General features: G+C 36.9%; 2 protein-coding genes across 2 annotated transcripts; one reads left to right on the forward strand and one right to left on the reverse strand.

Moving 5' to 3' along the window:
* Positions 1 to 1,912: 1,912 nt before the first annotated feature.
* LOC113005219 lies at positions 1,913 to 2,875 on the forward strand. Its single transcript, XM_026140463.2, has 2 exons — positions 1,913 to 2,453; positions 2,567 to 2,875. The coding sequence occupies exons 1-2, from the start codon at positions 2,307 to 2,309 to the stop codon at positions 2,873 to 2,875; spliced, it is 456 nt and encodes a 151-aa protein (XP_025996248.1). The 5' UTR covers positions 1,913 to 2,306.
* A 2,426-nt stretch (positions 2,876 to 5,301) lies between these two features.
* On the reverse strand, positions 5,302 to 8,661 carry LOC105203177 (piggyBac transposable element-derived protein 4). Its single transcript, XM_039459157.1, has one exon. The coding sequence runs from the start codon at positions 8,180 to 8,182 to the stop codon at positions 7,406 to 7,408; it is 777 nt and encodes a 258-aa protein (XP_039315091.1). The 5' UTR covers positions 8,183 to 8,661; the 3' UTR covers positions 5,302 to 7,405.
* Between the last annotated feature and the right edge of the window lie 2,026 nt (positions 8,662 to 10,687).

Consider the following 10,687-nt stretch of genomic DNA (forward strand, 5'->3'; position numbering starts at 1 on the left):
ATAGGAGGTTCGGATTAATACGTAAAAAAAGTTTGAAATTTCCTCTTTTGATTGATATGGTTGATCAACTTTTTTGGTCAATTAGAATTCAAACGGCACGGCAGCAAAGTTTTGTTAGGATCAGTGCGACCAATATAGTGTGTATAGTAAGTGAAACTTTTTTTGTGAGTATTTTACATAAAAAAGTTGGACAAAATACATTCGAACAGGTTGGTTTGCGAATGTTACTCGCATATACTTTGTCTAAATCTGGATACTATAAAATGCTGTAGAAAAAGGAAATTTTCCAAAATATATCATGAAACACATCAATTTTCAATTTTAGATACGATTTAATCAAAAATACCTCATATTCGCCTTGTTACATAAGTACATTTTTTAATAGAAATGGCAATGATATAATTTTTTTTTTAAAGTATGAATCTTTAGCTTTAAAACGCCATATTGTAAAGTTCTTCAAAGTGTTTTGTTGGAAAGAGATGATTTTATTTTTCTAAGTGGATTTTTAGATGCCCAAAAATACCTCATATTCTCCATGTTACATAATTGTACTTTTTAAAAGGAATGACTTTGCCAAATTTTATTTTAAAAGTGTGACTCTTTAGCTTTAAAACGCCGTATTTAAAAGTCTTTAAACGTTTTTTGTTGCAAAGATATGATTTTTTAAAGGAAAAGTTGATTTTTAACCAATTTCTTATTTTTGTTTAATGGTTTTGCTTTTATAACTTCACAATAAATTATTTTTCGGCAATGCCGATTGTGCAGTCACACTCTTGAGATTCTGAACTTTCATTGAAAAAAAAAATTGTAGAAAAATATTGATTGGAATCAAAGTTATAGCTTCTCAAAGTTAAAAAAGTTTTCCAGACCCGAAAATGTGTTTCCGTATTTTACAGGATCGGCGTGTTTAAGGGTTAAGGACTTAATCAACTTTATTCGCGATTCGCCGAAAAGACTCTTAAAGTTTAAAAATTTGCATTCTGAAGGCAGCCTTAATTTGTCACCGTTTTGTCCAACGAGGTAGGTATAATATACTATAAATTATTATTATGGTTTGTTTGGTATATAGCCTTATTATCTGTGTTTTATTTCATAGATGGTGCATGCGGATTAAGTCATTGAAAACTGTCTACAGAAACTACGAATCGGTATTGAATTTCTTGAATGAAATGACGAACGATTCGGAACTTAATCATGTAGCATCAGCAAAAATTTCAGGATTCTTTAACCATTTATTATCATTTGAATTCTACTTCTTTTAATACTAATGATAGACATTTTTGAAAAAATTGAAATGTTAAATGTATTGATGCAAAGTTCGAATCTTCGCGTATATAGTTCGCATGAAAAAGTGAATATTATTTTGTCTATCAAATAGTCTATCAAAAGTGCAAGAAACAACATTTGAAAAGTCCTGTCAAAAAGCAACTGTAGGTGGTAAGGTATTGGATCTGAAAGATCCTAAATTGAAGCTGCAAAGATTCGGCTATATGTATAAGTGTCGCTGCTTCGTCACTCGTGGCATTCTCTGCCGATTCCGCCCAGTCCTGCCGTTCCGAGTCCGCTTTTCCTACAACTTTCCTATCCGCTCGCATACGAACTCAAGCGCCTTTGGTTCTGCCAAGCGATCTTGGCAAAGGGCATCGATCCGTCCTCCGACTTTACGGGCTCAAGCGCCTTGGGCTTCACCGAGAGATCTCGGTGGTTCGAAAACGCCTCGATCTGCTCTTCCGTTCTATCGGCATCGACTCACGACCAGGGGTGTGGAGTTCTGCGCCTCTACCAAGCAATCTTGGCATGAGTTGTTGCCACCGCCGCATAACATCGCGGTATTAACCGCAGCGCGTCGCGATCATTTTTGCCCAGTACAGCCTGTACTGAAGTGGCGGCGTTTATATAGCCGAATCTCAAGAGGAGGGGCGGTACGGGGGTTACGGACGGTACGGTCGGCGGAGAGGGAATCCCCGCCACTCGAGATTCGGTAAAGCCCAAATCACACTAGCGATTGCCGATTGCGATTGACGATTGACGATTACTTTTCAACCAATCAAAGCAAAGCAGTCGCCGATTGAGATTAGAGATTGCCGTTTAGAAAGCGCTCTATTTTATAATCGTCAATCGCCATCGGCAACCAATCGTAGCCAATAAAATAATCACGTGATTATTATAATCTAACAGAATCAGTAAAGTACTTGTGCCCATGGTGGACGTCTGTCGTATCATACGGAAAGCACTTTAATTATTAAAATTTTAACTCTAATTATCATAACAATTAGTAATGATCAAGGTCCATACTTGTGTTCTTGATGGACGCCCTTGGTGGACGCCTGTGCCATAAATGTAATATCGTAAGAAAAGCACTACTTGAAGACAATCAAGCTGATAGCGAAGAAAGAAACAATAATCTTGTAAATTCAATTAGAAGCAATATGTATTTTGATACAAATTTAGAGGTAACTATTACTAGAATTAAATTAATAATTAGTTCTAGAAGAAACGATGTCTTTTTTTAGCCGATTATATATTTAATTTTATTATAAATGTATGTTGTATGACCATGTTTTAGAAATGGGTATTGATACCACCTGATACAAATGCATCTTTACATGCTTCACATCAAGATGACAGCCAAACAGGTTTCAACCAGTCTTCAATTAAAACAGTTGGATTTTCCAGTACATCATCATTGTCATCTGAAGGATTTGGATGTGACTTAGAAAATTTTGAACCTGTTTCTGAGAATTTAACTTTTGTGACTAAAAAAAGAACGCGATTAGATAACGATCCAGTTTACGTAAAACGTGGGGCAATGAAGAAAAAATCATGTGTTATGGAAGAAGAAGTAGAAGCATTAAAAAAAATAAGTAGTGAGTAAATGCCACAAATTCAGCAATCAAAGCCTCATCATACTACTGATGCTTGTGAACATCTGGGTTTATATATTGGTGCTCGATTAAGAGAAATGAAACCAGATAGACGTTTGCGTTGTGAAACAAAGATTATGACAAATCTCACTACTTTTGAAAGTACCGAAACAAAAGAGTAAATAATACAGCATGAGTGCTATTGTTATGTTTGCTGTTTTTACTAAATTTTATTTGATTCAATTTTCTGTTTATTTAATATAGAATGTTTTTTTTCTATTTACATATAACTTGACATATTTTCATTAAAGGGCATTATATTCCTATGAAAAAAAGTTATTATATAACCGTTATTTGTTAAAAAAAACAGGTTCAGTAACATTACAGATATATTAAAATATTTAAAATAAGATAATATTTTAACATTTTTAAAAATTTAATACTTAACATTATGCATATTTAAAATAAAAATAATTAAAATGTTATCCTAGCAAAGTGATATCTTATATAATTTTAACGTTTTTGTTATTTCAATAAGATTCAACGATAACATTAATTTCATTGAAATGTTATTTAACGTCATTTTCAAATAATTTTTTTAACAAATAAATTTTACGTTTATTTTTATGAGAAATTTTTATTTCCAATTTCTTACAAATCAGTATATTATTCTGTATATTATTATCAATCAATGTCATATATGCATATGTATATACTCGTATTTGTCCTCGTTACGAGTAGAATGACGCATTCTTCATCTATTATTAATTAATAAAATTTATTTTTTTGAGAGCGATCTAATTCTATCGCTGGCTTGTTGCACACATTCTTTCATATACCCTTCCACTTTGGCAATTGTCGTATTTATTGAAATCATAATTGTTTCTAGAAAGAGATGATAAAATAATGGAACGGTTAAATGCGGAATGAATGAAACAAATAAAAAGTATATTGTGTTGTAACGCTGGTAGTTTCTCGGTGTCGGTTACGGGATTTAGGTTCAGGATCGGTTGCTCGGATGTGCTCGCCGGATGTCCGGGTTCGTGTCAAATGATAACGCCGTGGTTTGGTAGTGGAAACGAAATAGTTTAAATATATTTTGCTATGGTTTAGTACAAAAGAATCATAAGGTCCCGATCTCGTTATCGGATAATACTGAACTCCACGAATAGTATTACGGCACTGGAGTGCTTAATTGCGCGGTCGTCGGCCCGTGTGAAACTAAGAGAACGGTCATAATGTATTCGCGGCGTACTTAATATCTAAACACTTAGAAGAAACGGATTTTAGAAACTCTGGAAACAGACGGACACGTGTTATGCGCTATGCGCTCGGAGGTAGCAATCGGGGTTGCTCGGTTAACAGTCATCGGTTCCGCGGACAAGAAAATATAATTCGTGGTTTCACTTAATATTAAAGAACGGACTCGGATAGTTATAGCAACAGACGGACAGGCATTATGCGCAAGGCTCGGAAGCAATGATCGGAGTTGCCGTGAAGCGGCTAACTTAACTTACGGTTAAATGGGCCGTGATTGGTCCGCGCGACGGACGGTCGCGATCGCGGAATCGGCAGTGCGCGGTGCAGCGGACAGTTCCGCAATACGCGAGAGCGGTCGACGGTAGAGACCTAAGCGGTCTCTCCTGCGGAGTGTTGTCACCCCGTAGGGAACAGGTTTGCGGAATGAGCCGGAGGACGGCGTCGAGCATTCCCGACGACGGTGCTGGTCTCGAGAATCCCCGAGAACGGAATTGCGGGACGGACGGTTTCTATTGGCCGAGAATACCCAGTCGCGGAAACGACGAGTATTCCCGTCGCGGACGGAGGATGAGATCGGCCGAGTATTCCCAGCCGTTAGGACCGACGAGTATGCCCGTCGCGAGAAAGTTAGAACGAGAATGCCTGTTCCCGAGGAAGTGCTTGAGAATGCCCAAGCTAAGGAGCGTCGAGAATACCCGGCGCAGGAGCGGAGTAGGTTTGAGATCGGTGGCTCGGAGCGATCTGATTTCGGCTGCCCGCTGCCGGCTTATATAGCGGTCCGCGCGGTCGCAAGTACCAATCAGCGCGCGCGGTAGGGCCGGCCGGAGTAGGAGCGTTTGCCGAACGCGGCGCGCGGCACGCATGGTAGCGCGTGATCACGGCAAGCTTAGCTGAGCGCGTGCACGTGCTTGGTCTTACGCGTTGCATTCGGCGTTTGGACCGGAGTGGTGGCACGGCGGAGAGACGTAACGTTTCAGTGTAAATATGAATAAAGTAAATATATATATGTACCAATAATAACGTCTGAAATTTTAGTTTTCTTTAACGCTAATCTCTTTTTTTAACCTGTCCATGTATAAATTTGGGCCAATTCATCTGCAATTGTTTGAGACATGACATTTTGCACTATCTTACAGACAATATCTCCGCCAAACTTTGACATTTTTTTTTTCTTATAATATAATAGATATATTTTGAATATAAAAAAAAACACAAAGATATACATTTCTTTTAGTGTGCTTTGAAGTTGGAATTTCCAATTTAGCTTTTGAAATGTTTTATATAATACTAAAATTTATAAAAAAAGAATGCTTAATTATTCAATTATGAAACATATAAATTACAATAGTTAAAATAACTAAAAGATTATACTAGTTTTGCTTTTTATTATTATAGTTTTGTTATATTGTTATATTATTATAATTTTGTTTTATATTTTATATATTTTATTAATATTTTATGTCAATATCTCTTAAAAATTTATAAATTATAATAAACTTACGAATTGTCATTGAACGTCATTCTGCATCAATTACTCGTTGAAATTATTCAATTCCTGTATTGTAGTAAAAGGAAAATCTGGTAACAAGTTATTGTTATTTTGTTCGACTGGGTCGGCTTCATCACCTTTTTTATTTTCCAGCAGATTAATGATGCGGTTGAATTTACACTTTACTTTTGCATTTTCTTATAAAAATTTTCGTCGGCATGCGTTTGAAAGACAAAATAATTACTTTATTAATAAACAGAACACAATTCTATTGGTATCTTTTATATAACGTTATGTTTTACTGTCCTGGGATTGATTGTGTATTTTTGAAGAAGAGTGAAAATGTAAAAAGTAGCAGTATTGATTGATGACATCGTTAGATCTAAAAGTCTACACCATGCAATCAATGCTCCACTTTTCACATTTTCGCTCTTTCAAAAATACACAATCGACCCCCTGAAAAAGTAATCCTTTAATTCCTTTAATTTTTAAGTAATTATCAAAACATTACATATAATTACATCTTTACTCGAACACGACCATGTTTCTTGAACATAACCTCTGTGATTTTAGGTTTTAAAAGATACTCGCGAAAGACTTTCGTGCTTAGTGACTAAATCTAGTACGAAAAATCGTACCGTGTGCCATCGGCTTTACTCTTAAAATAGATGATTTTTATCATACTTACCTCGTAGATACCGAAGCACATGGAAGCAGGAAGAAACAGAACACAACACACGCAACACAGAAACTGGTAAAGAGAGAGGCTTGGGAGAGCTGCGCAGCAGATCGCAGCGCAGCTCTGTTGCTATGCTAACGGGCTACGAGCAAATTAAAACTAAAATTTCTTTTTATGTTAATTGTCTTTTTGGCAATATAAAATATCTGTTATTTATATCTTTTCGCTTTGCCGAAGAAAAAGAAGAAAAAGATATAAATAACTTAAAAAAGTATAAGATCTTTTGTCATAAAGAGAACAGAGTTTTTGTCGACTTTGAGTCATATTTCAGTTGACTATTTATTAACCATTTGTCGACTTTCAAAAATCGACAAATATAGTCAACAAACAGTCAATTGCTGTCGAGTTATAGTCGTTTTTAAGAAGTCCATAATGATAACACTGGATGTTTTTAAAACGTCTTTATCACTTTTGCTGCGGCTCTTTGGGGGTGTGGAGTTACTTGGACGCGGCAATGGTTTTTTTAAATATATCGCATGTTTGGTGTCAGAATTCGATTATTTTGCATCATGAATGTACATTACAGGACTTTCACCAATTTTTCTGCTCTGGCGTCGATAGGTGCCGTGTGCACCTAAGCTAAAAAGATGTTGCTCAGTGCTGAGCGGCGCCTATTGCTGTCGCGCAAATTTCTGACTGAGTTTTACTAATGGAGTGTAAGTAAACAATTTTTGCATAACACAAATAGAAAACATTTATTTAAACATTATGCTAAAGAAACAAGTCAATGAAAATAAAGTAATAACTTTTATAATAAAAGTAAAACAATAGGAACAAGAAATACGCACTAAACAAAAAGAATCAAAGAGGAATAATAGAGAACATAAAAGGAACGTTTTTCTCTTACAAACTAGGTATGAGCTATCGCGAAACACTCTCCAACGCAAAATCCTGGTTGTTCTGGATACTTGTCACAGTGGTATATTGTTAGTTTTCTTATCTTTTTTTCCAGAACACACTCTGCAACGCATTCTATTTATTCGGCCGTCGTTACTGAGTGACGTAATTTTTGTAAGTACATGTTTTGATATATTTCTACAGACAGGTGTCGGTTTACTTTCTTCTATATAGTAAAAGACTGCTCAAAAGCGATAGTCTGAAGTCGTAGAGCGACATTTTATTTCCAGAGTATTGCTTATATAATAAATGGGAATTCAGTACCATCAGCTGTATAAAATGTATTCCTAATTTCTTATACCACCTCACCGTTTTGTTGTGCGAGGGATAATAAGCGTTTAATTGGTCTTGGCGGTCAACACCGCCCATGTATTTATTGTAGTAATAAATGGGAGCAGGTTTCGTTCTACTGCGATTTCGCCTATCCTCGTATTCGATCATGTCATTTCCATGCTCGTTAGAGATATACAAAACGTCTTGATTGTTTTTCCATTTTCTTATAAATATATTATTCGAATATGCAGCTATAGTTTCACCTTGTTTTAGTTTCTTTGTAAGAACGGCTTTAGGATTGCTTTTTCTTCTGGAATTGAGAGTTCCAGTACAGTAAGTAGCACGGCTGGTTAGCTGATGAGCCAATTCAAATGAATTGTAAAAATTATCCGTGTAAATGGAATGGCCTGAGTCTAAACGTTCTTGCAATAAATGTAAAAGAATCTTTGTTGCGTGACCTTTTCCACTTGTATCGTCTAAAGCTCCTGTATATACCAATGATTTTAAGATCACACTACTGGGCTCTGTGAGCATATACAACTTTATGCCATACTTATGGCGTTTATTTTTTATATACTGGCAAAAAATCAATTGCCCACGCCATAACACTATCGACTCGTCAAGTGACAATTCTTTGCCGGGAGAATAAATGAAAGACATTTTATTATTAAAGAAATCTATAACAGGTCTGATTTTATGCAACCGGTGGGTTTTTCTCCTTGATCTGGATTTTTAGAAAAATGCAAGTACCGCATTATCAATAAGAAGCGGTCGCGGCTCATATGATCAGAAAAACATTTAAAATTGAACAATGGGTGCTTTTTCCAATAGTCTTGGAGGCGTTGCAGCTTTATTTTTCCTGTATGCAATAATAGTGCCACAAAGGAGGGGTGTCAATAAGGCCGTTTTTTGGACCACGTCAGAATCGCTCCAAACTGTGATATTTTCTTCCTACCGATGTAGCTCACAACCTCCTAAAACCGTTTGCTGTCCGAGCGTTTGACGAGCAAAAAAGAAGTGGAAATGCCACCCCTCTCGCTCATTCAAAAAGGGAACTTTCCTTTAGCTTTACCCAGAGCTAACGACGTGGACGTAGAAAGTTTTTGTAGCTCTTTTTTTGTTTTTTTTTGTTTTTATATATTTTTTGTTTTTTATATATTTTTTGTTTTTTTATATATTTTTTGTTTTTTATATATTTTTTGTTTTTTTATATATTTTTTGTTTTTTATATATTTTTTTGTTTTTTTATATATTTTTTGTTAATAACACCGTTATTTTTAATAGCAATATTTTTAATTATCGTTTATTTTTAATACCGTTACAATACTCTTCGAATTCACAATGAAGAAGTGAACAGTCAGTAATTGAGAAATTGGGAGTAGGCGCCGGAGAATCTTCAATTAGATTGGTCGCCATCTCCACCTGACTCATTGTCAGACCAGTCTGAAATGTTCTCAGCTGCATCTTGGATATATTGTGCGTAGGATTGGGATGGTCGTTCTTGAAGTTTTTTAGAGTGTCTTGAATACCCCAAATACCAAAGGACGGATGCCACATGTGCACAACAACCAACGGTTCTAGCACCGACCTCGCATTGACAGTACCAGGATATGATGGGATTGATTCCTTGACTATATTCAATCCACAGGTTATACATCTTCGATGATGTGTGGCGCGACTGTATCTGAAGACGTAAGATATTCCTCTCTTGCCTATGGACGAACAGTTCATACATCCCATCTTCAGCTGTGTGCTCCTCTGCATACGATTGCGCTTGCTTCAATTGATATGAACCAATGGTCAGATGAGCCAACTCGTCTAAGGTCAATTGAGGGAAATCAGGGAGTGAATCCGCAACTACGGGTTGCCACATCACCCTTTTCCTGGACCAACCTTCTCTTTCAACTCTTTCCTGGAGGAGGTTCGGCATTTGCGATAGACGCAACATACGCTCGACAATGGTCGTATCATTTGGATCGTCACTGATCCTCGGTGATCTGAAAGCATTGCAAAGAGCGGATACAATGCGCACGTAATCTCCCACATACGGTACTTGAGAATTTGGGAATACATAATCTAGTGCTTTCCACTTCTTGAGGAGACCGTTAACCGCCTCTATCACCCAGCGTATTTTAGTCACGAGGCGTGATTCATTGGCCTCAGATGTAGTATGTTGCGAACCTTCTCGGAGGAAATGGGGCATTTTAGTTATGAGACCTATATCTTGCAGCATCTCGAGGCAATCTCTGAAACCATGGTCCACCACCAAAACATCGTTAGGTTGCAACCAAAATCGGAGCCTACTCGCGTCAAATCGCATTATGCTGGTCAAAATGTTTGCATCATTATTTTTACCATCCGCGAAGTAAGGTCCGAAAACTTCTAAGATGTATCCTGTTGAACTTACGAGAATCATGGGTTTCACTAGCGGACGTCCTTTGTTGAGTGAGAAAGTTCGTCTCTGGAACTTGTAATTAGAATTTTTCTCTATATACATATACGTACCGTCGGCTACAAGGATACAGACATCCTCTTCACCCGCGAAGAGCGTTTTAGCCATGGTTCTCGTATGCTTTGTGATGAAATCTTCTCGAGAGATATGATTTGTTCCCAAAAAGTTCGGGACAAACATTGAAAGGAGAGCAGTACGAGCTGCAGCTATCGCTCTACCAACTCTTCTCTTTTGGAGAGCGAATAAGGTAGACAAAACTGAAAGCGAAAGACCAGTACGTAGTTTCGTCAAAAGCAAGGCAAGTCCGAGGAGAACGTCCAGATGTAGATCTAATATGACCAGAGATTGAAGCAAGAACGGAATCGAATTGATCTTTCTTCAACCCAGTCAGATTATAATAATCGTCATCAGTAAGTGCAGGTGGATAATCAAAATCGAGTCCTTTCCGAGAAGCAACGGAACGCAAGTTTTCTAACAAACCACAAAGAGTTTTATCATCTAGAATCGAATAGTTTGACTTTACTTCGATATCATTTGTTGCTGTTTTACTGAGAAAACCATTTTCCAAGTGTCTTCTACAACATCGAGTATCTGGCGGAATAATTATACCTCTGTCTATGAATATTTGTGTTCTCGCCACAGGAGAAATACGAGTCAGTTTCTTAGCCTTCTTACATACGATGCATCTCGCCCCGGATACTCTGCAGCCCTGG

The sequence above is a fragment of the Solenopsis invicta genome, chromosome 16 (genome assembly GCF_016802725.1).
Source record: "Solenopsis invicta isolate M01_SB chromosome 16, UNIL_Sinv_3.0, whole genome shotgun sequence".
Taxonomy (NCBI): Eukaryota; Metazoa; Arthropoda; class Insecta; order Hymenoptera; family Formicidae; genus Solenopsis; species Solenopsis invicta.

What these genes read in the sequence shown, in the direction of transcription:
- LOC113005219 (XM_026140463.2), top strand. Translation starts at nt 2,307, where the DNA reads ATGGACGCCCTTGGTGGACGCCTGTGCCATAAATGTAATATCGTAAGA. An exon ending in ATTTTGATACAAATTTAGAG is followed by an intron (nt 2,454 to 2,566) that starts GTAACTATTACT and finishes ACCATGTTTTAG; the next exon opens with AAATGGGTATTGATACCACC.
- LOC105203177 (XM_039459157.1), bottom strand. Translation starts at nt 8,182, where the DNA reads ATGTCTTTCATTTATTCTCCCGGCAAAGAATTGTCACTTGACGAGTCG.